Genomic DNA, 27976 nt, shown 5'->3' with positions numbered 1-27976 from the left:
AAATATAACACGGATAACAATAAATAAATATTTTTTACCAGGTTAAATGTTGATTATTAGTAACTCAAACCCCTTTTTGTAAACCTCTCTACCTAACCGTCGATCGCGCGAATCCGCCACGTTTGTAGTTTTTCTAACGCATTTTATTCGTGTTTGTAGTTCTAGACCGAATCCTTCACAGCGCAATGGATTGTGGGCAATTTTAGCCATTAGAGTGTGCACGGATCCACACTTCAAAAATCGACCTGAGATAGTAAACCATCCGGGAACTTTTGGCATACTCTTTTCAACAAACTATGCTAAATTGGGACACAGTTGTTCTAATCTCACATTCTATTTAGGATGGATAGTATGAACATTGAGACGCAGGGTATGTGATTTGTGCTACCCCGCCACATTTTGCTACCTCCCATTAAAACAATAGGGAGCAAAATACGAAAAATTACTCAGATTTTGCGACGGACAAACATGGCTTCCAAAGGAATATCGAGTCTGTGCTCACTGTGACACTGTTGATATCCACACAGCAAAAAATATATATTTTCAAATATATTTCAAAATATGCAAAAAATGGCCAAACATATATTTGTTAAAATATATTTCAAAATATATTTACGTACATATATTTTCTACTAATCTATTTTTGGCCATTTTTTGAAAATACATTTTAAATGTATAAATATCTTTTTAAAAGCATTTAAAAATGTATATTTTGACCTCTATATTTCAGTCCAGGAAAATGCATTTTCTTACCCCAGAAATATATTTTGGTATATGAAGGTTGAAAATAAATATATTTCCTATTTCAAAAATATATTTAATTAAGCTTCACTGTTTGCAACATATATTTAACATATATTTCAAATATACCACAAAAATATATAATTTTTGCCATGTAGAGACACACTTTCTCAGTAATTCTGGTAAATATAAAGAGGTGAGAGAGAAACATGGCAATAAACTCTTCAGAAAAAAGATCAAATGTAGATGTTAGGGGAAGACTATTAGCATAGCCATAAGTTGCAGTAAAAACATTTTTAATTGTAATTATTATTATTATTACTTTAATAAATAAATTGACAAATTATAACCTGCAAAAAGAGTCACTGAAAAATCTGCAGACTGACAAACTGTGAAAAGAGTGAAAAGTTCCAGTACCGTTGGACTGTATATTAGCACTCATTGAATGCAACTCGGCCAATCAAATGCAAGAAACGGAAATAACTCTTTGTATAATATTTGTTGTGTGGCAATGTTCAGAGCTCATATTCTACTTAATGATGTTTGGCTATTATTAAGGCAATTGTTGAGAGAACTCACAAATCTCAATCTCTATTTACAGAGCATATTGTAAGCTTAAAATACATAGAGGCTACAGGGCTTTTGGTTAATTAGTTTGTGTACATTTACATTTGTGTTTGCATTAGGAAGCACACCAGCCAGCGTATTACTTCGTACGTCTAGTCTGAAACAGCCTGCCTTTGTGGCAGTGCCCAGTGGCAGCCATTACTCAGTGCACTGGAAACAAATGGCGCACCAGTCTCCTCCATCTAGCTGGATTTTGAGCACCCGAGGACTGCTTTGAGGCTACCAGAGCAGAGTTTACCGCATGATCTGTGGCCTTTGCATTACAGGCAGATCACCGCTACATTGTAGAGAGAGGGAGCATCTGAAATGAAACATGCATTATTCCAGAGAGCAGATGTTGGGGTCCTGGAGCAGCAGGAACGCCTCGGGCCCTGTCTGGTGTCAGCGTGTGTGTGTGTTTGCGGATGTGTAGATGTGCGTGAGCAGCTCTCCTCTGTCAGACCACTTTGTTAAAACAGAGCCCAGCCTTTCCTCTTGTTTTGCTAACCTTGTTTCACACAAACACTCCACTGTTGTTTTCATACATCAACGATGCGGGAATGTCACGACACGTCTGGTGTGCCCGAGCCTCTGTTTGTGGGCATTTGTGCTGCATGCCTGAATAGAGAGAATGCGTTTGATTGGCATTAATAGCAATGCAGAATATCTGTCAGTGGAGAAAATATCACACAGTGGGAGACGCAGTGGAGAACTGAGAGCATTATGCCTGTGCACTCTGAACATGTATGCCATATGTTAATTAGGAAGTCTACACTGATATAATTACTGAAAGGGAATATTGCCTATGGTGAGAATAGCTCCTCGCCACCTCATGGGAACGTAAAGGAAGATAAAGTAGGTGTGCATACATTTTAATTTACTAGCCTTGAAACGGGAAGACTAATGTTGGCAAATTCACTCAGGATGATCTATTGGAAAGCCTGAGCTTTATTTCATTTCTTCTTTGTCAGACTATTAAGCTCTTATCAAGCCCTCACACACAAACATGCGCACATTAAGGACGCTTCAGTGGCTACGTTACAGATTAGATCTCTTTAATTGGGTTTCGTTTGACCCGTTTCAGAGATTTCACCGTAATGCATCACGGCATCACTTATAATGGAAAACAGAATTTTTCCCACTTAAATATTAGCAGTTGCATAATGTATTCACCTTATTTACCTGCAGTCTGATACTTCACTATATCTATCATATACGCAACATGAATTGTTTATAAGATACTGACAGGGCTTTATTGTCACCGTGGACTTTGACAGATCAGCCAAACAAGGTTTCATCACACCATATTGCTGTCATAATCTCTAACACGCATGTAACCGGAATGAGATTGCTTTGATTGTGCTTTGCCTGAGGCATCCCTGCTCATCTCTCCTCGCTGTGCCCAGTCTCCCGGGTCCATCTTTATACCCCTGAATGTCCTTGAGCGCTGGTAAGAGAATTTGACCCTTTTTAATTGTAACAATATGGACTGAAAGAGTGAAAACACTATTTGTTCATCTTTTTTTCCTCTTTTATTGTCCAATTTGTGTAAGTAAATTACATCTTGCCTCATAGAAAAGTGAGACCAAGTCACTACTTTTAAATATCAATGCTTGTCTTTCATTTCTCAGATATGTCAAATCTCTAGGGAGAACAGGCTCTGAATATGACTGGTGTGGGTCGATTTTTAGCCCTACAACCAGACCTGTTATCTTCTGAGTTCAAGTATTAAAATTAGCAACATTGATTGGTGTATTGGCCTGCTTCTGAGAAGGGGAAAAACAGCTACTCAATACCACGCAGTGAACCACTGTCAAGCTAAGAAGAGCACTCTCCAATCAGGGAAATCTATTGTCTGGCATCTTATGCTGAATGAGGGCTCTCCTATTGAGCTGCTGGCATGGCACCAAGGCGTTGTCAACATGATGGTTGTACAATCAATCTGTCACACTCCTTCTAGGCACCACTAGGGGGCACTGTGTCTCTTTCCTAAAGCAAGCAGGATTGAAAAAGCATTGAAGTAGAGCCTGTGAAAGCATCTAAGAGGATGAGAATACCATACACTAAACAAAATGGTTGAGGAGGACTGGAGATGTGCCAAAATGTAACCAGAAAAATACGATTAATCGGGAAAACGGAAAATAGGGCTTTTTTAGGCAAGGCTTTAGCCCAAGTGACATCAATTGAAGGTTTTGACTGAGCGTCAAGCTTTGTAGGTTGTCAGATTTTATTTTATATATAATTGTGCCTAAAATCAAAGCCAGCAATGTGGTATTCATTTGGTATAATGATATATTTATTCTATAAAAAATAAAAAGAAGGAAAAAAGGCACACTCCGAATCAAAAAAGGCTTTGTTTTTCTGCCTCGGCTCAGAACAAATGAGAGTTAAGTGTTAGACAGAGTGAGGCGCGGAGGCTTTGAGGTGAAGATGAGGCTATACCATCATTGGCCCTCTCCTCATTAGCTGGAGCGCCACAGAAAGGCCCTTTCACTGTAGCAGTTTTGGGTCATTCGCCCCTTTTTCCAAGTGTAAAAACACCTTGTGTTGTTAAGAGCAAGAAAACACAGAAGAAGCAAAAAACTTCAAAGAACAAATAAGCTTTAATCTTGTTTCGTACTCTTTGAGAGTTTCAGTAGTCACAATAATGACTGTAGACTATCCATAGGGAATTATAAACCTGGGTCTCTTTCGTACTTTTGAAAGGCTTTGTTTTTTCGGAAAGTTAGTTTTCAAGTTTTGTAATTTGAAACAAACTACTGCGGATGCACTGAACCAAACAATCCTTTGATGTGCCTTGCTTGAAAGAAAAAGAAATAGGAAAGAAGGTCAGCAAATTGTGTGCACAGACACTGGGGATGATATGAGCACTGAGTTACTAGAGCCATGATTCTCTTCCATCATGCTATTTAAAGTAGACATGAAATCAAAACTAAATTGTTGTAAACATGGTGCATAATTTATCAATGTAAATTATTCAAAATTTTCATTAATATTAACAACTTGCTCCATTTCTTAACTGACCTTTCTTTTTGGTTATATGATCTATCACTCTTAAAAATATAGGTACCGAAAGGAGGGTTTGTAGTGATGCAGTAGAACCATGTTTTATTCCCCAAAGGTCCTTTCAGTGAACATTTTGTAAAAGAACAATTTTTTTTTCTCAGTATCAAGAACATTTTTAAATCTAAAGAACTTTATTTTTTCCACTATACCTAAAACCTTTTGTGGAATGGAAATGTTCCATGGATTTTAAAGGTTCCTCATGTTACCATCGATGCCAATAAATGTCCTTTATTTTTAAGAGTGTAAGCCCAAAAACAATGTTAACCAATAGCCACATAGCTATAGATTTTAGGCTGTTTAGCTAGCTATTTTTCTGGCTATTTATTTATTTTTTTTTCACCACTGCTTGCCAGTAATAATGTAATGCTTGTTCATGGTAATGTAATAAAATATACAGTGGTAATAGCAAATAATGATAGATAAAAAAAAAAAGGTTTTACCACTGGGGAACGTCATGATGTTCTTGAGGGTGAACTTGACCTCCTCAAAGGTGGATGTCAGTGGTGGTTCAGGATGTCCCCCAAGTCCTATTTTTTCTTTCTCCTTGAATATCATGTTTCATCCAGAAATATGTAACATTAAAGTCCAAGCTAACAAAAAGTTCCACAGCAATATGTATATAATTATTGGGTATCCACACTACAAATCTTATTCAATTCAATCTTGAAGAGTCACTGACAGGAACGTTTTACTGAACAATAATATCAAATAAACATAAAAGTATAAAATACACAACAGAATGGCGAATATGTGCACACACACGCAAAGAATAATAAAAAAGCAAGTATTTTTAATGAAGTAATATGCTTGTGAAAATGTTTATTTAATATTATTCTTCATATAAAGAATCATTGTCAGTGGACCTTCAAGTCTCATGCTTATGAAGCTTCAAAGCCTTATTCTATCATAAAAAATAAGCACAAAATAAAATGGGTTGCTAATGTTGTTGAGTTTATATGCTTATATAAATGAAATGTCTTTTTTAAATGCTTATAAGTGATTAAAATTCATATATATTTTATTATTATTATTTTTTCTTCCAAATTCCTTAAACAGGTTTGGGTGAAAAGCACATCTACATTTGCCATAAATGTTTCCTTTGCTTGTGGAAATCAAGCGTTGTAATTTTTGCCAGTCAATAATGTCTTGACCATCCCAGTGTAGGTCTCTGTGTACTGTCTGTGTCTCAGTAATATGGGTCTGTTTTTCCCTTAATTCCCTGAAGGCTCACATGGCCCAAGGATCATGCTCAATATGAGAGGCAGCTGACACCAGCACGACCGAAAATGTTTATTTAATATTATTCTTCATATAAAGAATCATTGTCAGTGGACCTTCAAGTCTCATGCTTATGAAGCTTCAAAGCCTTATTCTATCATAAAAAATAAGCACAAAATAAAATGGGTTGCTAATGTTGTTGAGTTTATATGCTTATATAAATGAAATGTCTTTTTTAAATGCTTATAAGTGATTAAAATTCATATATATTTTATTATTATTATTTTTTCTTCCAAATTCCTTAAACAGGTTTGGGTGAAAAGCACATCTACATTTGCCATAAATGTTTCCTTTGCTTGTGGAAATCAAGCGTTGTATGTAATTTTTGCCAGTCAGCAATGTCTTGACCATCCCAGTGTAGGTCTCTGTGTTCTGTCTGTGTCTCAGTAATATGGGTCTGTTTTTCCCTTAATTCCCTGAAGGCTCACATGGCCCGAGGATCATGCTCAATATGAGAGGCAGCTGACACCAGCACGACCCAGGTAGAAGCATCTGTACTCTGAATTTTTCTGGAACATGCCACGCCTGTGGCATTCTACCTCGACTGGCTCAACATCTGTTTCCTATGGAGGGACAGGAGCAACGTCCTTGAGGAATAAGTCCGCTGTATTCATTAATCTCTCTCTCCCGCTCTCTATTTCAGTAATGCTCCACCACAGCATCAGTCATTGCCCCGTCATATGTTACATTTACCCTATCACACATTGCCATATGTCTGGCTCATATGTGCAAGCATGATTAGACTTAAGATGAAAACAAGATTTTGACATTACACGCAGCCCAGAATCAGAACAGCTCTATTAAATGATATATTATTCACCAATTTCTCTCACATATTATTCACCAATACAGTAGGTCACAGATTTTTCAACCACAACAGTTATGTTTTTGTTTTCAATAAATCTGAATACGGAATCTAGTGCAGCATATGGGAGGCTGAGTTTGCTCCAGCAGGTGTGTTTGTGGAAGGGAAAATGCTCCGATTGCTGGTGACGGGCAGCACTGCAGTCTTATGTGCTGGAACACAGCCAGCCTAATTGGAGCACCTGGCTTAAGTCAACCCCCTCAACCCACCCATTAATGCTACTGCTCTGGTAATGCAAGGGACATTTCGAAAATGAGACGATGAAGACTGTGGCCCATTGAGATCTGGTTAGGAACTAGTAGCGAATAGAAACTCCTGTGAGATGAGCTAGTGTGGTTGAACATTTTGATAAAGCTGATTATTTTTGAGGCCATGATATTTAAGAGAGCTGATGAGTCATGATTACTCCATACCACATTAGAATAGACTAAGGCAGGACCTTTTTCCAATACTTTTTAGTCTTTTTGGCACTTTATTTTATTATTTGATGACAGAACAAACTGTCAAACTTACGTCACCCACATGAGCTTCATGGCTCCGACAAGACAGCTTCTTGTACTCCAGTACATGGACTAATTAAAATTTTGACTAGTGAAACATTTAAATATTTTTTTGTAGTATTATGTCCTCAGCAGTGCAAAGTTAGGCTTTATTTAAGTGTTTTTGAAGTTCCTTCTTTAACATCCAATAAACATATTACAAATAAATACATCTTTTCAATGTACAGTAACGGTATACTATATGAGAGTTACATTAGTTATATGAGATTTGATAAATTAGTGTCTTCATGTTTGCTCTATGATTAAAGCAGGTTATTATTTCAGACATGTTTACAGAATCTATACATTCTAATAATAATACAAATGAACTTGGATGAAAAATTATGTAAAAAGAGAATTATTTTCTTACCACACTGGCAAATTGGTTTTTCTTATTTTAAGCATAAACGTCACAAAATCTTGTTATATATTTGCTTAAAATAGGGTAATAAAGACTCAATTCAAGATATATTAGGTCTTTATATGTTATAAAAAATTTTTTTAAACTAACAGAAATTAAGTATAACTATTTATTTATTTATTTACACAATGTTTGTATAAACTACTCCACATAAAGACTTGGACTGGTGATAATTAGTGGAATATTTCCAAAAACCTGTGCTAATAGTGTTATTTTAGTATAATTGTGATACTATTACAGTTTGTATCAATATTTTGATAAATATTTATTTTTTTAGATTTTCAGTTTTCTTTTTTAAATTTTAGATAAAGTTTTAGTAATGTAATTGTCATTTTTATTATTTCTTGATCTATCTATCTATCTATCTATCTATCTATCTATCTATCTATCATTTATACACACACACACACACGCACACACACACACACACACACATTTTTACAATTACAGTTTCAGTTTTAGTTGTTTTCGTACGTCAAGTTAAACTAAATGAAAATGAGAAATGTTGCCTTGGCAACTAGCTGAAATTAAAGTTTAAGTTTTAACGTTCTTCTTTATTTCAGTTAACATTTATTTTATTTCAAGTAATGAAAATGCTTTAGTTTAATAACCCTAGGGCTAACCAGATTTTTCATACCCTTTGTTTACTGCTTTAAAATTTAATGGAGAAATAAATTTAAAAGTCCAGAAAGTGTTTATTTTTGTCAGATGCCGCAGGGACAATAAATTCAGTAAGTTCCAGTGTGCGGACATGACTGATAAAAAAAAAAAGATAGTTGTTCTAAACATCATACGAGTCCATATATGTTCACTGGAATACCTTCAACTGATCATCCTTCTTCCTGTATTCTCAGGTTTCTCTTAACAGACTGGTTTGGTATGACAGCTGTCACACAAATGATCAGCGGAAAGGAAAAATCAGCGCCAGAAAATTCTAGCTGGTTCCATCCTTGATGCATTCAAGCCAGTCAAAGAGGCAGAAACCTCTTCGGCACATCTGAATAAATCACTCTCACCGAGACAGACAAAAGACCATCTGTAAATATTTATCTGGAATCTATATAATTAAATGGGCAAATGCGTTATGTCAAATGTGTCAGGTCCTTCGCACAGCTGAATAATACAGTGGAACAGCTTGGTCAAACATTTGTTTTAGATCTGGGTGGCATCAGTCATTGTAGATGGATGGCTGGGACAGAGGGTGAAGAAATCACACTGCTGAGCCCAGAGACTCACTGCTGGAGGGAAGCGCAAGCTATGAAAAACAAAGATGTATAATACTGAAGAAATTATAGAGGGTAGTAAATCTCTGCATGATTAAGGCAAGCATGACACTGAATGCGAGTGTGCAGCTACGAGCCGCCTGAGGGAAGAGAACGGAACATGGTTTAGTTGGCACATAGAGACTCATTTACATGGGCTACTGTCACACATTTATCTTGTATCCGCAGAACAAATGCTGAATACAGCTACAGACCTGCACTGCCTACAGGTACTGTGTGCTAAGTATGCCACAGTATGTTGTTCTGCATCTGTTTGTGAAACTGCATCTTTTCTACATGAATACAGCTTTTGATCTGTTACAGTATCTCAAACATGCCGATGAGAAATTATTACATTATTACAATGCCAGCCTTGATGTCGCAATGAAGCAGAAGTAGAGAAAGATATTTTATTTCTTATTGTGACATACATCTAAGTGTAATGGATTATCGAAAAAGAAAAAAGAAACATCCAGTTATGACATTTGATTAAAAATTATGTAATTAAAAAAAGAGAAAGAAACATACATGGATGAATCTTTCACAGTAAAATCTATAACATGCATTTAGAAAATATATAGGGTGAATTTTCATTTTATGGCACAATTTCAACTAAGATAATGAAAAAGAAATAAAATGTGAAAGTTCCCATAATTCCCTCCCAAAAGCCATATGTAGGGGCCAGATGGGCTCTTTATTCTATTTATTTCTATTTCTTCTATGGTTTAGTTTTTGTTGTTGGTTTAGTTTTTTCTTTATTTTGATTTTTCTTTTATTTATTTATTTATTTATTTTAGTTGAAATATTTTTGTGCTGCCAACGTCATCGTCTTAAATGATCACTTAAATATTTTTCATATTGAATACAGATGAGTTTTAACATTTGAAAACTTGACAAAATACTGTATTCTATATCAAGGCCTAAAACTAAAATTTTATGGCCATTTTTATTTTATTTTAGTCACATTTTGAGTCATGAAAACATATTTTAGTTTAGTCCCAGTTTTCCAATTTTGTCTAGCTTTTATTATTTTCATCTAACTGTTTTATTATTATTTCAGTTCAATGAAATTTTTTATTTAGTTTCCATTTTAGTTAATGATATCACTAATAAGCAACCACCTAGTATTCATTAAGAACCCCTAAGTAACTACCTAATAATGTCCTAGCAACCACCACCAACACCCTAGCAACTGAGGAAGAAATGTTCTAAACATGACCAAGAACACCTTAGCAACCGCATAGCAATGGCCTAGAAACCACTTTAGGATTGTTCTAGTTAGTTCTGCACCAGTACTGCTCACATTTCCATTAGAAAATGTAAAAATCCAGTGGTTTTTGCTCCTGTGAGGGTTTGTAGGATGAGATCATCCATCAATGCGTGTGAAGGTGAAGATGAAAGAGCTGTGGCAGACAGGATCTGTCTCACGAGGGGTTAGAGGTGTCGTCTCTGCCACTGGATTGATCAGAACGAGTGTGAATGGGTGACACTGCCAATCTTGGCAAGTCTTGCTCATCTGCTCTCCATGATCTTGCAGCTGGAATTAATCCCCCCCCCCCTCTTTTTTTAGAGAGCTCAGATGCATATTTCAAAGCATCTGAGGGTCTTGGGTGGGATTCCCATGTGAAGATAAGTTACCTTTTAAGTCTCGAAGCTATAAAAAATTTAATTTACTGAAAAATCAGTTCCACATTTTGAGGAATCGTCCATCCATTCAGATTCCCATTTCAACAGGGGCCAATTTTATCACATCTCATCAAAGTGTGACCAAGGGAGGTGGTTTATTCGCTTCCCGGAGACTCTGAGCTATGATGCTTGTCAGCATGAAATATGATTTGGGGGCCTGATAAGCAGACTTTGAGAGCTTGCTAATTTTAAATGCGGCAGATGCGTGATTGCTGCATTTTGCATTGAGATCCATTTACCTGCAATGCTGTTTGGCTTTGTGTGTTTTTGATGCTTTCTCTCCATCCTAACTCCATGGAGCACCTGCTGGGTGCTCGCGCTCCCTCACCCCTCCCTCTGTGGCCTGTGAGAGATGGATGGCTCGTCTCTCTCCCGGGCCCTCGTCCAGGTGTGGAACAGCTGGGGAAGACCGTGGTGGGGGGACGGCAGAGATGAGGATGGGGGAGAGCGCGGCAGGAGCTATAAATTGCGCAGGAACTCTGGGTACTTAACACCGGCGTGTCTCTCTAGCACTATTAATCATGCGCAGGAGCTCAGGTGTGTCCTGTCACTCCTCTGGCCGTCAGCTGCACTTATTCACCTCCAATCCTTCTCTTGCTTTTTCTCCCATCTACGATAGTTCTCTTTTGCTCTATATTTCTCATTCGCCTCCCTCCTGCCACTTTATTTTATTATTTGATGACAGAACAAACTGTCAAACTTACGTCACCCACATGAGCTTCATGACTCCGACAAGACAGCTTCTTGTACTCCAGTACATGGACTAATTAAAATTTTGACTAGTGAAACATTTAAATATTTTTTGTAGTATTATGTCCTCAGCAGTGCAAAGTTAGGCTTTATTTAAGTGTTTTTGAAGTTCCTTCTTTAACATCCAATAAACATAAGTCCAGGTGTGGAACAGCTGGGGAAGACCGTGGTGGGGGGACGGCAGAGATGAGGATGGGGGAGAGCGCGGCAGGAGCTATAAATTGCGCAGGAACTCTGGGTACTTAACACCGGCGTGTCTCTCTAGCACTATTAATCATGCGCAGGAGCTCAGGTGTGTCCTGTCACTCCTCTGGCCGTCAGCTGCACTTATTCACCTCCAATCCTTCTCTTGCTTTTTCTCCCATCTACGATAGTTCTCTTTTGCTCTATATTTCTCATTCGCCTCCCTCCTGCTTTCTCTCCTCGTGCCGCTACTCTGTGCATTCAGAAGGGAGGAGGATGGGGGTGGGGAGTCCTACTGATTTATGACCTCTCCCTGGTTATTTATTTGGTGGAATGAAAGGCACATCACCAGCTTTGTCACACTGAATTTCTCACATCCTCCAGTGATCAGTGCAGTTGTGTGTGTGAGAGGAAACTTGAGTAAGGATCCAATGAGGATAAAAGTCCAATTCACATCACAGCGTAGTCCTGTGGTTGACTTGCTCTTAAATTCAACCCAACAATCTATCCACCTTATTTTTAAGAGCATTGCAGGACTTCTGGTGTCAGGTGCTTTCAGTTATTTTAGCTGTACAAAAACAGCCTGTTTTACTGCTTGATGTTGCAAACTGGTATTTGTAATCATATTATTTAAATTTATTATTGTAATCATTTACTGCACTTTATTCTTCTAGTTGCTAATAAATTGGAAGTCTCACTTATTCACAGTACATAGCTTTTTGCATCGAAAATGAGGTGGATAAAGATGCTTTCTTGTATGGTTTTTATTCTTTATATACACAATAACATGAGTGTATAACATCATGATTGTGTGAGTGATCTTGCTTTTAAACAATAACAGTTCAATTACCAAAAAATATTCATAGTGTGTAACTTACATTTCAGATGCAATATTGCCCAATTACTTTTGTCTATTTTTTCATTTTTTAGTTGTGCGTCTCCGGGCAACACACAGCAGTGCTGCTCTGTTGCTGAATAAATCAGTATTTTTGAACGAATTGGCTAAATGAATCATTCAATGACTCATTAATAAAGAGTTGTTTCCTTCCTGAATGAATCAGTTTTTTTTGAAGGAATCATTTGAGTGAATGATTTACAGACTCACTCATAAAGACTTGTTTTCTTCCTGAATGAATCATTGAATTGAAAAAACCCACTATAAAAACCCATAGGAAAATCTCAAGAGAAACAGTAGAGAATTAGTCTTCTGGGTTTTGACGTTACAACTGCAGGGTCTGAATACTTTCCGTACCCACTGTATATATACACATACATATAATAAGACATTGTTTGATTTTGCTGTACTGACTTGTACATGCACCTGATTTAAAATCTAGGTGATTTTACTTGTACATGCATGATTAAAATCTAGATTTACATTTGATTTACTCAACCTAGATCTAAGATTTACACATTTTTGAAACCAGAGATTTTATGTCCACCAAGAACTATCATGGATTACACATTTTCTCAATGTAGCAGATTTTAAGACAGTGTGAGAAAGAGCAGTGCTGTTTTATTTTTCACTGGATAAATATAGGTTTGAGCTCTTCAGCCCCTGGAGATAAACGGTAGATATATTTCTGCTCTTTTTTTCTTCCTTTCTCGCCCTGTTCATTAGCAGGGTGCCGTGGAACCATTAGCTGACATTTAAGCAGTGCTTTTGTCACTGCCAGGCAGCCTCTCTCTTTTTCTCTCTCCATCTCGGCCCACATCCTCTGTCTTGGATGACGGAGGGTCGGCTACATGCACCATTCAGGCCTGGGTGGAGATGCAGTCAGTACTCCACTTCCTTAATAATGTCATTTTGCTTGAATGGTATTAACAGATCATCCAGGCCCGGGGCACTGAGGCATGTGCTTGAGAAAGATAACCTTGTGTCCTGTAGGCTAATTTAATCAAAAATGTTTTCTCCATAGAGTCACTTTGCCCCCACCATAGCAGGCCTAATATGCTCTCGTACCCCCAGTTGTATTCCTGTGGTTGTGGAGCAAAAAAACCCTCTATTTTACAAGAGAGTTTTGCGGAGCTTCCTCAACGAGATGTTTCGAATCACTCAGCGCCTCATCCGTGGACATGGGACTATAAACAGGCTTAGATGAAATCAGATTTAAAACCTCAAATTTAGCTCGGCTGCATATCAAAGAGACACTCTCGCTCCACTCTCAAAGGCAGAGCGTTATTTTCTCCTCCGTCACTGTAGGCCTACACTACAGTAATACTCCTCGCCGCATATCGGGTTCAAAAAAGCACGGTGAAATTCTGCGACACAGTTTGATTTAGAGGCAAAAAATGTAAACCATTTAGAGGCGAACTCTTTATGGAGTTTAATCCTGCGTTCCATCCCTGGAAGCCGAATTTATATTCCGCATTAGCTATCGTCTCGTCGGAGTATTGCTCTTCTCCTCGCGCGAGCGTTTTGGAAACAGACGGCGGTCCTATCGCTCACAAGCACATGCACACACGGGCATTATGGGCTTATCTCATCTCACGCAGCCCGCGCTAGGCCGCGGCTCGGTCCTCCGGGCTACTTTACTAATAACCTTTTTCTTATCAGGCACTCTGCACCTCTGCCTGTGATCAAAGACCTAATTAATGGAGCGGGGAAAGGTGAAGCATTCAAATAATAGAGACAGCTGTTTTTTCTCTGTTTGAAAGAATCCATTTGTATTGTTATCGGCAGAGAACAGTTCTCCAGTCCTTGCTTAATTGAGGGTCTGTCAATTCTCGCCACTTGATAAAAAACGCGAGTTGAAACGCGAAAGGTGGTAAGTGGCAGGAATATCACAGTGTTTCAACTCATCATCGGCTTTATGATCTCTTAAACGGTAATAAACGCAGATAAGAGGCGTGAGAGCTTCACACTAGCATAGACCTCTCGGGAGAGTCATGTTATTCTGAAGGTTTTGTCACGGCTGAGCGATCGACGAATCCCGGGGTTCATTTCGGCGTCGGTGGTGGCTGCATTTATAAAGCCTTTCGGCCGGGACGAAGGTAATTGCTTGACTTAGTGTGTTGCCTTGTCAATGTTGCTGTCACATTTCAGGACAAAGTGGGCTGAATAGGCTACTGGACATATTAACATTTCAACATTAGGTAAAATGTAAAATGGGGGACATGGGAATTAAGTGACACTTTAAATACAGACCTTCCACGCTAATAGCTTCCCTTTAGAAAGCATTTACTCTTTAATTCCCAAGGCCACTTATTTTGGGTGTAGCAGGCATTTGAAAGGGCTTTTCAAAGCTTAATTTCACTTCAAGCTCATATATGCATACTAGCCTTTACTCAACCTTTAACAGTACACTTCTTACTTGCAGTATAGTTTTAGGTTTGGGCACATTTGTTTTAATTTGCCATTTAAATCAAGCTTTGAAGTATATAATTCTCACATTTTGACCAATTCCATGACATTTCCAGTCATTTGTGGTTTCTATAGAGACTGCACTCAAAACAAAATCATGCCTGGCAAATCATAATTATGATATTAAGTCACAGTTGTAAGAAACAAGGTCAAAATTATGAGATAAAAAGTCAAAATTGACAAACATTTATAGGATATAAAGATTATGACACAAAGTTGAAATTATTACAAAACAATCATGACTATCAAAATTATGACCAAATTCAATTCTGACTTGTCAAAATTATGAGATAAAAAGTCAAAATGATGTATTATTTTTATGTTATAATTACTGTATTATTCACCAATGTGCAAATGGGCTTCCATACAGGGCCAATTTCTAGCCCATTAAATATCTATAAACATCTGAAAATTACTAGAAAATGTATTAACAAAAAAAATGTAAATGTTTTAAAATGTTTTCCAGACCTGGAAATCACAATTATAAAATTCCCTCATATTTTCCTGTTTTTCATAACTGTGGGAACCCTGTAAATTTTATTTATTTATTTTTTATTTAAATTTGAAAAATAATAATAATAATCTTCTCCACACCTCTACTAGTCCTTACATATCTCTATTCTAGTCTTTACTCTTTTGAATAATCTTGGAACTTTGTATTACAGCACTTCTGCCGCTTTAGAATGAATCTAATTTGTATTTTTGTATTTCTAATTTGGAAGTTGCTAAATGAATGAATGTAAATGATGCATCCAAACAGAATGTATTCTCACCTATAAGATGCAAGAGGTTCTTTTGCTTTTAGAGTATTTAAAACAAAGACAAAAAGAAATCCACAGCCTCCAATGCATGTATGAACATATTTATTACACAGTAAAGAGTACAACAATACCAGAATCATACTGCAAAGATTCACAGACTGACAGACCATTTACTACAGCCCCCAAAAATGAGAGAAAATAAAGAAAACAGATTAAACAAGAAACCACAGCTCTGACATGGTAGACCCAAAAACCCTAGAGTATACTGAAATGGTGTGACAGTCCACACCCTCCCAGCCCACCTGTAACCTGTGGTTCATGTTTACATTAAGTATTGCACAATGACTTTCATGAGTTTTTTTTTTTCACAATAAAGATTTTCGAAGAATCCTACAACTGCCCGTCCTGAACCCACCCGACCAATTCATTTCACTTAATGTTTCAACTGTCCCTTTATTATCCCAAAGTTTAATTCACTTTACAAACTGGAGAAAATAAAAACGTAACACCTGGCAAACAAGGCATGCACAAATTCACCAGCCGTTACTTTTCGCTCAAGTTTGGTGCAAATCCCTCATAAACACGAACCTAAATGACACTGACGAGCAGCCAAGCGTGTCTCACAACAGAAGACAGAAATGGGGGGAAAGGGGGTGCAGGAGAAGAGGAGGGCAATAAGAATATATCACATTTCTCATTTTTGACCATGTATTGAATTATAGTGTATATCAAATGGAGTCAACACTCTGAAATCCTTTTTTTTTAAATTTGAGTTGACTCAAAGTGATTTGTACGCGTGACAAACTTAAAAATAACAACTTTTTTTAATGTATTCTATTCATTTTTTTCTCATGAGGTCTGCATTGTTACCAAGTAGTGATATGGTTTGCAGCTATATGAGCCTTTAACTTTGGGTTTAAGTCCTGTTCTCATGTTCCCATTTGGTTTGACTAGACCAGTGTCCGCTCAGCGACTGGTGCTCCTAACACGCTGTCAGAGGTAGAGTGAGACTTTTTGCCACCGAGGAAAAAAAGGTTGTAGCAAAACAGACGTACTAGACTGGGAAGGAGAAGGAGTTATTTAATGCTTCATCCGTGCTTATTTTATTCAGGTCACCCTGATTGAACTCACTACACTAACTATATGTATTTTTCAAAAATAGTACACTAGTGTTTCAAGACAGCTTAGCTGGCAGATTCTCTGGAGATGCGGACAGGTGTCTTACACCTTTTTTTTTTTTTTTTTGGATTATTTAACCGTAGCATGCCGGAGGAGGCTGGGAGCATGTCCAGAGCCAGCCACTCCTCCTAAGAGGTCAAATGCACAGCGTTTAGCACCATGGTTTGGGGGACATGAGCTGTCAGAGTGCAGTTAAGTGCCCATTTAGACCCCTCTTCCTCTTTAGCCATTGACGAGGTTGTTTAGTTTTAGATTCTCACATGGCTTTTTATCTTGAGCTGAAACACTTGAAGGTTTGGTTATGTGCCATTCATGAACGAGAAGAGCTTCGGTTCGGTTGGGCTGGTTGCCTTTTGGAGCGACGTTCTTATGACGAATCCATTTTCGAGGAATGATACGGAAGAAAAAACGACGACAATGAAACGGTTGTGAAACCTCGCCCTGCAGGAACTACATATGGGATCCACCTTTTCGATTATTGCTCAATCATTCAGACCACATCATCCTCACATGAAACCCTCTTTCCTTAGGAACTGCTACATGGTTTTGAGTGGCTCCTCCTCTCTACGAGCTGAACAGGGCTGGTCTTGGCTCTGGACAGGGGAGAGTTAAAGGTTTTCGAATGGAAACATTGCTCAATGTGGCTTCCCCTGATAAACACGTTGAGAAAACAAGAATACATTGGAGTCTCTTTTGTCATCTTAGATAAAATCAGGTTTTGGTCCTTCATGTCTGTCTTTGGCTGTCTTCCATATTAATTATTTTGTAATACTGTGTATCCTGGTGCTCTGAAGTGTTAAAGCTGTCTGTTTTTCTCCTCTGCATTTGGAAAGTTAGTGTCTTTTTTGTAATTTTTTTTTCTTTTTTTGTAGAAAACAAAAACAACATATACTATAGCGTTCAGTATGCATATGCATGCACTGTCCTTAACTATTCAAAGCAAAATGTTTAGAAAAAAATGTTAACAAAAGCAGATTGTGATACTTCTGTTTTCTTTTTTTTACAGATTTTTCTAAATTTTTTAACAAGAAAAGGAAATCACAGATATGTAATGAAGCACTCCAAAGATAACCTATGAAGTGAGGCTCCCTATAGAAAAAAAACTGCCAAAAGAAGCATGCTGAGAGAAACCGTGACAGTGCAAATACATTTATGTACGTCCCATGTACAAAAACATTTATGTTAGCATTCCATGTAACATGCTAGTTCTCAGAAAAAAACATCTGAATGAGACTAAAGTAGCAGCTCTGAGAGATAGCGTTTGTCTTTTGAGGACAATGGGGAAAGTGTTCTTTCTTCTTAGAGAACTACAAGGGGACTAGCACAAACACATACGAATAGAAAAGCAGCTTGCGAGAGAGAGCAAGAGAGAGAGAAAATATGTTCTTCCTTTTTGCACCTAGAAAGACTAAAAAGTTGTGACTGTGGTTTAAACTATTAATGCGTCGTCACAATTGTCCAGCACATGTACAATAAATAACCATTGGAGACGGCACAGGACACAAGTGTTTAACACGATGAGATCTAGAAGGACAAAAAGAAGCAGAACGAGGACTGATGGCGGGATTAGAGATAGGCAGGACAGAAGAGGGCTCTGGGCTGGCTCCAACAGCCAGGGATTTATGGGTAATTTATCAGCCCTTTGTTTCCCAGCGGCTGTCACGGTGAGGTTCTGACAGTACTACTCTGGTGGGCAGATGACTTCACTTCCTGTTTTGGGAGCAGATGGAGTGCATTTGGGATCAGGGCTCAGAGTGCATCCTTCATTACGCCGTGTGGTACTCAACATCCAACACGGGCCCTCCTCGCCCCTACATTCCTCAGTGAAACAGCTTTTTATTTCTCAGACCATTGACCTGGATATTATCTTGCAGAAGAGGGACGAACATCTGCGTTCCTTCACAATCTGCTCCACATCTGCAGAGTTCAGTGCGCGAGCCAGAAAAGCCGTCCGCTGTCTACTCCACCACGTCCGACACAGATGCCTTGTTGACTTCTTTACAAGGAACGCTGTCTTTTTGTCTTAATAATATTCTGAGTGTTTGCTTTCATCAGCTATGAAGTATTTCCTTGGTTTTTGTCATTTAAAGTGTCCTTTAATGAGGTCAAATAGTTTTATATCCCAGCTACTGGATAAAGAGCTTTGAGAACGGAATGAAGGAGGGAAAAAAAAACGACAAAAAAACGGAACGAAGGGGAGGTCAAATATACTCATCGAGAGGTCCCGGCTGTCTACTCCATTTTTCTTCTTATTTACAAGAATGTAAGAGAGCCATAACAACAATAAACGACATTATCAACAGTAATCGATAATAGCTGTAGTAACAATAAAGAACAATGAGAATTTCAAACAAAGAATATCTTTGCGTTCTCTATCATGGCAAGTCAATATGACCCGAAATGGACCTCCTGTGGGTGATCGCCCTAAGTACAGTCTTCTCTCTTTGTTAGTGTGCTAGATTTAGCATTTTGGAGCGAGTGAGGCAGGTGAGTCAGTCCCCGGTCAGCTGAGGCATCAAGAACGGCCCGCTCGGGGCTCTAACGTGGCGTGGTCTCTATGGCGGAGGGCGTGCCGGGCGTGGCCGAGCGAGGAGTAGCGGCGGATGGTGTGTTCGTGGGGCTGCCGGCTCCGCTGCTTGGGGTGGCCGAGGAGCTGACGGTGGCGGGGGTCTCGCCCTGCTGCTGAGCCTGCAGAGTCTGGCCACATACGTGGTGGTGCTTTTCCCAGTCTTTGTGCTGGCAGAAAGAACCGCAGTAACGCGCCGTGTTGCAGCCGCTGCAGGTCTCGCTCGCCTTGCGCCCGCAATTCCAGCAGCTCTGCACGGGAAAGAGGGAGGAGGAGGTTTAAGCTGTGATATATTAAAAAAATGTGCACTTGTTTCCATGGGTATTATCCCAATTAGGAAATAATAGATGCACAGACCTTTGAGAAAAACGAGCGAAAGTCTCGGCTCATTAGCAGCAAACACTTCCTATTTGAGTTTAAGTCTAAATAGAGAATTCTGCTTTATTTTTCTTTGGATCTCCCTGCTTTGAAAATGAAATGATGAGCTAGCTAGGGAAAAACGCAGTAATTTTACCCAGTTCCACATGGCGCTACGTGAGGACACATTTGTAACAGGTTAACTACAAAATGCTTAACGATCACAGAGAAACTCAGGTTACCACTGTGGCCTCTTTGTGTTTGTCTCTGGGCCAAATAAGAGCAATTATCACAAAGTCTTGAATGCGTCCCAGAGACAAGAAGCCAAAGTTATAAACAGCTACCGACGCAATCCTCCAGGGGGACGTGCATAAACATGGCTCGTGCAATTAAACTCGGATGCGTGCCGCCTTTCTGTGTTAACTGATTAAACGAGCCGTACCCCCGCTGTGCGCAGACACTCGGCGCTCCCTTCCCAATTTCCCTCATCCAAATCAGTACCACCTTAACTGTCCACATGTTTCATTTAGAGGAGGAAAAGTGCCGCTCTGCCTGAGGTGGTAAATGCAATGTTATATTCCTCGGCTCTGCGTGACACCGGGCTGCATGAGGAATTATCTGGGACACACTTTCTCTTCCCCCTTTCATATGATCTCCATGTTTCCCAAAAGATTTCCATACTGAGGAGATCAAATGTAAGCTATGGAAATAAAACAGCCCGGCCAAGTAAATCAAGCATCTACATATAAAATAAAATAAAATCCCCAAGATAATATATAATGCAAAATATAATAAATTATGAAATATATCACCACCCCCATGAATCATTGTGCAGTATGTGAATGCTGCAGCTGTTCACTAATACAATAACAATGTGCGGTAGGCGTACAAGCTGTTACCTCACTAGAGTCCTCCTGCTGGTTGATGACTGACAGCGCGTCCTCTGCCGCTTGTCTCTTGGCCTCGGCCACCGTGCGCTCCATCTTGGCTCGCTCAGTGCTGATCATCTCGTGGGCCTTGCGCTCGGCCTCTGACACGGCTTTCTGCAACTCAGACATGGCCTGCCTCTTCACCTCATTCACAGCCTCTTCTGAAAGAAAGAGCACAGTGCTTTTAAGTGTCCAGGGCACAGCAACAGAAACCCAGCAAATAGTTCAGAGAGAATAACTGATGTTAACATAACATATAATCTGAAGCTCTGCTAACTAGATAAAAACGTTACAACTGTATGCTGTACAGATTTGTCCAGCTAAACTAAAACATGATTTATGTGACAACATCTAAGGCTTACAAAAAAACAATAGAAAACCGCACTAATGCACAACCAATAAATTGAAAGTGCTTATGCCAAAAACCTTTAAGAATCTCTCTCTCTCTACACACAATCCCCTAACAATAGTATCTGACATTTTAATTCAATTCAAGTAACTTAACAGCTAATTATTGTGCATTTTGAAAGCTATTTTTATGTTGTCTAATTGATCCTATTGGCTTGTTTTGTTCAAAAGCAGCTGAGAGATTAATCTGGGGATTAATTACAAACATCCATTTTTATTTGAGTGGGCTCAGATGACTTTCTGTGTTTGCTGAATACAAATAAACAAGAAAAAGTGCTTTTGTTTTGCGTCAAACCAAAGACTTGACTGTAGTGCACAAGGCAGATTCCAGGTAATCCTTGATATTTTTTCCTTCTGAAGTATAAATGTATTTCCTTGAACTCGTACTTTATCTGTACTTTTACATTGTTATCCCATTAACCGTAAATACTTCTGGCAGGAAAACTCATCTCAAGAGCAGACTAGGGTTTTTTGTGTTTGTTTGTTTTCATTGTTCAAGGCTGCAGCCTGACTAATTGCATATGCAAATTGGGCAATTTATATTTAAATTATGCATTTCAATTGCGCCCCCAAAGGCCCATGCAGATCAGGATATGGCACTGTGCGAGAAAGGGCTTGAATATTCATCACCTACTGTACACAATCTTTCTAAAAAAAAAAAGAAGGACATTCACCCCTTATTATACTGTGGCAACTTGTGAAGACCTCTTTAAGGCAATTCTGACTCTTAAACACTTTTAGCTTGGGCTGTGTAACCATCACTAGAGGCGTACAATGGTTTAGAAAACAAGGAGTTTTAATAGACTAAACTGTCATGGTAGTCTCTTGTTCTGCAGAAATGGATGGCTGCGGTTGTGCAGACCCTCCTCCCCAGTCTTAAATATGAAGGAATATAGAGCCAGAGACATTTTCATCAAGACTGGACTGAATTGTGAAACCATGGTGGTTTGGTGCACAAAGTCGTCCTCTTGATTGGCTGAGGTCACGGAAAATGCACCACATTCCCTGACACATTTTACTGCATTTATATATGACTATTCAGATGGAATTTCAATCTGTGGTGATTTTTTTAGGGTGTTACTACCGCCGTTGTGATGTGAAGGCAATGTATTAACTAAAATGAGCAGTCTTTTGTAACGTCACTTTCATGGTAAGGTTTGTTTGCTGTTATAAAACCTCTGGTAAGACCACACAGCAAAGACAAACTGCTTTAGCAGATGCGTCTGTCATGTATTAGCATGCTGAGGCCAAGGTAAACAATCTGCTATTACAGAATCCATCACTTGTCATAATTCACAGATCAACTGCTCTTTAAACAAAGCCTTTTAATATCTTTATCCGTCTTTTAACCAGCTCCTCTGCTGTGATAAAACAGAGTGCCATGGAGAGCTGAGAGCCTGTTGCACAGCTAATGGCAGGAGTGCCGAAGTGCTGTAAAGGCTGGGAGCACTTAAGTGTCCTGTTCAGCCAGAGCAATAAAAGAGCTTTATGATCTGACATCACTGTTGGAATGTGTATTAACGTATATCAATCACTAAACTGCCCAACATATGACTCCTTGCAAAATGCCACAAAAACGAAATTGCACAACAAAAATGTCAAAACTCACTAAACCTTCAAAGTGTTTTATCAGCTTCTAAACATTTTTTGTTAATGTTGGTTGGTAAATGATGGTTACATAAAATGCATGATGACTAAATCTGATTTTTGTCCTTGAAAGACTTTATTTTTAATAAAATCTTATTTTTCAATAAAATAATTTTATTAAACAATTCTAGTAGCTTTAAAAGCATTTAAATTGAATTGAATTCCTGTTTATTTATTATAATATTTTTATTTATTTATTTATAAATATGAATTTATTTATCATTCAGTTTTTACCGAGTTATTAATATTTGTTCTTGCCTAGTGTTTCATCTTCTATTACATGTACATCATTTCTTGTGCATTTTCCCCCCTGATTTTTCTCAAGAACAACCGTGATCTCAGGAAAAAACTGTTATGTCGAGAACACACCAGAGTTTGGTGTGACACCGAACAGGTTCCCACCTGACTCTGCAGTTCTGCATACAAATAACTAACTGACTGACTGATTGAATTTCAGAGAGCTTTTAAATCACAGACAGGCTTTGAAAGAGCTCTGTCTGAATAATTTAGCTTTGATTTTCCACCTGTGCTTATGAGTGTGTGTACATGTTTAAAAAAATGAAAAAGACAGCATGCTAACCGGCTTTCTTCCAGATTTCTTCAGGTACGTATCCAGACACTGGCCTGTGAAGGACCTCCCTATGGATGTCTGGAAGAGAGAGAAGAAAGGACACTTCATTTACAATGAACTCAATACATGGTACAACCATTCTACCAGTCAAAATAACTGATTGATCATTAATTATCATCAGGACAATTGACTAAATGTGTTCTTTTTAAGATCAAACATGTCAAGTTTATACACAAACAGATGCACAAAATAGAACATGAGGCCTTTCAGGTGATGTAGACACCTTCTTGTAATAAATAAGTATTACCTAAAGCATTACTTTCTTGACTGGCGGGGCTCTGCTGTCTGGACTGACTACTGCTGGAGCTGCTGGTCTTTTTAATATCTTCAGCATCACTGTAACGACGGATCCAGTAGTTGAGCTCCTCCCGGTCAGCCTCCTGGCACCTACGCAACACTGTCAGAGATCGGCGTGTCTTCTCCACCATGTCCATAATGCAGTTCAGGAGCTGCAGGGGAGATGCAGGCAGAGTGTTACCAACACAGCATCTGCTCTAAATAGAAATGACCAATTTAGATATAAAAACACAATGTTAAAGGCTTACATTGAATGATGACTCACACCTCCATATGTTTACAGTCATTAAAGCACTAATGCCAACCCCTGACAAAAAGTTAATGCTCTGAGGTTGCTCTTTTATAGCTCAGGACACCTTGCAATTTAAATAACAACTGCTGTTTGTCTTAAAACTTATTAGACAAAAAAAACTGTTCATATTAATATAGATATTTTGGAAGAATTTGAAAGAAATCTTTGTATTCATATCAAAATCTTTGATTTATGATTGCAGACGTTGGAATCTTGCACAAAAATCTGAGAAACAGGAGACTTAAAACAAAAATCTCCAGTTGAGCTCAATATGATCTCATTATTGTTTAGAAGAATGGTAAATAAATACAAAAAACATGCAAACATGCAAACACAGAAACATACCAGCTCTCGTATTCTCTCTCTCTCTCTCTCTCTCTCTCTCTCTCTCACACACACACACACACACACACACACACACACACACACACACATGCACTTTGGATAGTAATAAAAATGTTATTACTTTTCTTACATGGTCAAGGTGCTTCCACTCTTCTGCCCATTCTCTGTCTGTGAGTCTGTGATCTATGACTTCCTCCTGGCGAGTGCTGCCGTGCATTCCTGACACAGAACGAGAGCAAGAGGGAGAGTGAGTGTTAAACGTGTTACTATTTGGGCCTTGGTTTTCCATTTCTCTTGCTTGCCCTCAGCAGCATGTCGTGCCCGTCTGTTTCACAGCCATAGCTCACCCGCTTCCTGACATCCTCCATTGCTCACACACCCTTCATTCCTCACATGCTCTCATCCCTCACTCCATTCTTCAGTGTAGCCTGCGGGCACACTCTCTCGCTCTCTCCACGTCACACCAGAGCTGCCAGGCTTATGCATATCTTGTGCATATATCACTGGCTAACATGCTTGAGTATTTTTAGCACATTTAATCCCGATATGGCAAGTTGGTTTTATGTAAACCTCAAATCATTTTTAAAGAAGTTTATGTTCCTGATCCAACTAAGCCTCGCCTGGTTTAACTTCTAAGAGTCTGAGTGGCATGCAGTGGACTTTTGAGGATTTGCAGCATTGGCAAACTCAGCCACGGAGAATGGGGCTTCTATTGCTTTCATTTTCTCAAAATAATCAGAGAAATGTATTGAATGTTTTACACACACACACACACACACACACACACACACATATTCATATTTTATTTGTTTTATTATCATTGATTTTAATGATCATTAATTTAATTTACATTTTATTACTTCTTATTTATTTAATTAAGTAAGTACCTTTTCCTTAAAACACTTTTACTGTGACACTCTATTTTTCTGGGGTCTACTAAAGGCTATGAACTGAATTTGAGCCTCATTTTACTTGAAACTTGTTTTTACCCTCAAAATTTATAGGGGTCTTGCATCAAAATGGAATATGTTATTCATAAAGTTTGAGGATTGGCGGAATTGGTGGCCGCAGCCGTGGCAAAGGCGGCTTATATTGCACGTCTCAGACTCTAAATCTTTCATAGCACAGTAACGCTCTTATTAATGACTGTCCCCAGATGCTAGTGTAATCTGCTCTCTCTTACCCAGCGGCCGAGGGCGGTCGCGGAGCTCGCGGTGGTTAGGGTGGCGGTAGGAATCTCTGTAGTGGTGTGCGATGGGCATGTCGTCCAGACGGTAGTGCTGTGGAGGGGGCGGGGTGGGGTGTGGCAGGCCGTTGGGTTGGTAGGAGAGCCCGTTGGAGGGGCTGAAGCGCTGGCCAGGGCTAATAGTGCAGGGCCTCTTGTTGGGGTGCTCGGGATGGAGTGGCTCCCGCTCAAAGCCGTTCTCTTTGGTTCTGGAAAGAGATAGAAGAATCCAGAGTGAGGAACAGGAAGGAAGGAGCAGAAGTGTAAGAATGCTACACTGATGTAAATGTCATGATAGATAGACAGACAGACAGATATATTTTTTCTTGATTACATATCTTAATTTGATGTTATTTTAGTAACATTGAAAGTTACAATTTATTCAGAAGATGAAAAAGTCAAATTGCATTCCGTGCACTGTAAACAAAGAAAGAAAAAAAAAGTGTTCAACTTAAAGTGCTCATGCTGCTTTAAAATGTTACGTTTAGTCAACTTAAAATGTTGACAACTTGAATAGAATATTTCAGGTTAAATCTGGGAAAGTTATTCTAATGCAAATATTTTAAGTTGTGCTAATTGCAACAATATTTTTTTAGTGTATAAATTCTGAATAGGCATTTGTTTCTCACATTTTAAAAATAATAGGCCTATACCAAGCTTTTTAATCAGTCTGTTTTCAATTAGGGATACTATAACTGGTTAACCGTTAACCGACAGTAAGAATTTTGACTGATTAATACAGTTAAACTGTTTAAAATGCCATTCAAGTATTTTTAAAGTAATTTTTCTAAATATTTAAAAAAACATTGCATGGGTAAAAATACACTACACATATGAAATAAAATTGTGTTTTTGAGAGAGAGAGAGAGAAAAAAGATAAGTCATGAATAAGTGGCATTTTATTACATTCAGAAATAAAGCAACCGGTAAATAAAGCAAAATGTTTACAAGCTATTTTAGCTCCCCTCACTCCATAACAAATCTCAGAACAGAACAAGAATGAAAATATAAGAAGCTATAAACGACAAGCCAAAACAAATTAATTTTTAATTGGACGTTGGACTCAAGAACCTCTCACATTCGGCACGAATCCAAATGTTTCCATATTTGCGATATATCTGGATGCCAAACTATGATTTATTATGTAGGCTAAACCGGGTTTTGTACTTCACTCATGTTCCAATATCCACGTAAAACAAAATGTGCTTTGCATAATATCACGGCAGTACAGTGGTCACGCTAAACGGCACAGATTGAATACAGACTATTTAAATTGAGAAGTGTGGTATTTCAATATGTTTGGCTGTTTATGATAATGAATAGACTGTGTTGTCAAGTTAGCAATGCTTAGAACTGTGTGCGGGCATGATCACTTGAATGTTTTCTTATAAAAGTGGAAACAACTTACATACTCCTTCATTTGTGGTGATATAGATAAGAGTAAGACATCATTTGAAACAATTCAAAATATTTATTTTATTTGTGTAGATTCACACTAAAAACAAAACATTGTGCTTTTGTAAAATAGGAATCAAACAGGATGCCGCTTTCTGAAGTTTTTTGTGGAGCGCATCACAAAAATGAACCGAAACTCTGCATATAGGCTAAAGCCGAATACTTGTTGCACATTTTTTTCTTTTGTTTTGTTAATTTACTAAGTAAATATATTTCACATATAGGCCTATTTATTCTTTTTATATATAGCTTTATTATGTTCTTCTCCGTTCGCAGAAGCGCTGCAGGTGCGTGAAGTGACCATGTAAAATGAATCCCTGAAAAACAAATGTTGGTATTTTTAATGGGTGTTTACATTTAATTTAATTTAATTTAAAATATTCTTGTTGGTTAACTGTTAATAATCACGTAACGAGTGTCGGTTGTAGGTTAGAAGAAATAACCAAAATGAACATCCATTTCAATACAGTCTAATAAAAGTTAATCAAAATAATAATAATAATAATCATCATCATCATAATACAACTGCACCTGTCTATGAATATTGCTTGATGATCAAGCAGTATTGATCTAAAGAGTCTATATAACAAAGTACAAAAAAAACACTTGACTCTTGTTAATATTGTATGTATACAATTTAATAAAAGCCTATATTAAAGGGGCCATATGATGCTATTTTGTGTATTTGGTGTAACAGAATATGTTGACATGCTTTAATGTTCAAAAAACACATTATTTTTCAAATACTGCACATTATTGTAGGTCCTCTATGCCCCGTCTCTCTCAAACACGTAGTTTTCAACAAAGCCCCCTCCTTTGAGAAGCACAGTCTGCTCTGATTGGCCAGCTGACCCAGTGCATTGTGATTGGCCGAACACCACAAGCACCATTGGAAATGTAACGCCCCTTACCATAATCGTGAGCTTCAGCGTTCAAAGTAAATATCAAGACAGTTAATAATGTTGTTAGTTTTACCATCAGTTCAAGCCCGAAAGGGGTACAGAGTCGCGTGACAGACACGGTGATGATGCAGTACACAAGCCGGGGTTAAGACGGCTGACGTGCTATGATTTCTGACAGACAGTTCACTCTCCTGTGATGTGACCCTGTTCCCCTCACACAC

The 27976-nt window shown here is 38.4% G+C and overlaps 1 protein-coding gene across 5 annotated transcripts in view; it reads right to left on the bottom strand.

Annotated features, from left to right (window-relative positions):
- Positions 1-15614: 15614 nt before the first annotated feature.
- Positions 15615-27976, bottom strand: part of LOC107556395 (protein CBFA2T1-like) — a 72385-nt gene continuing 60023 nt past the window's right edge. For 3 of the 5 annotated variants that reach the window (XM_016239502.1, XM_016239498.1, XM_016239501.1), the window contains 6 exons: positions 25357-25607; positions 24295-24392; positions 23487-23688; positions 23189-23257; positions 20524-20714; positions 15615-19518 (listed from right to left, as the gene is read on the bottom strand). In XM_016239502.1, coding sequence (XP_016094988.1) covers positions 19240-19518; positions 20524-20714; positions 23189-23257; positions 23487-23688; positions 24295-24392; positions 25357-25607 — 1090 coding nt within the window. In that variant the 3' untranslated portion in view covers positions 15615-19239. The remainder of the gene's footprint in view (positions 19519-20523; positions 20715-23188; positions 23258-23486; positions 23689-24294; positions 24393-25356; positions 25608-27976) is intronic. The other 2 variants (XM_016239499.1, XM_016239500.1) reach the window with 2 other exon arrangements.

This window comes from Sinocyclocheilus grahami, unplaced genomic scaffold, assembly GCF_001515645.1.
Source record: "Sinocyclocheilus grahami isolate Dianchi unplaced genomic scaffold, SAMN03320097.WGS_v1.1 scaffold566.1, whole genome shotgun sequence".
NCBI classification, from domain to species: Eukaryota; Metazoa; Chordata; class Actinopteri; order Cypriniformes; family Cyprinidae; genus Sinocyclocheilus; species Sinocyclocheilus grahami.
Note: the sequence above shows the minus strand (reverse complement) of the source record. Positions and strands in the feature narration are given on the sequence as shown.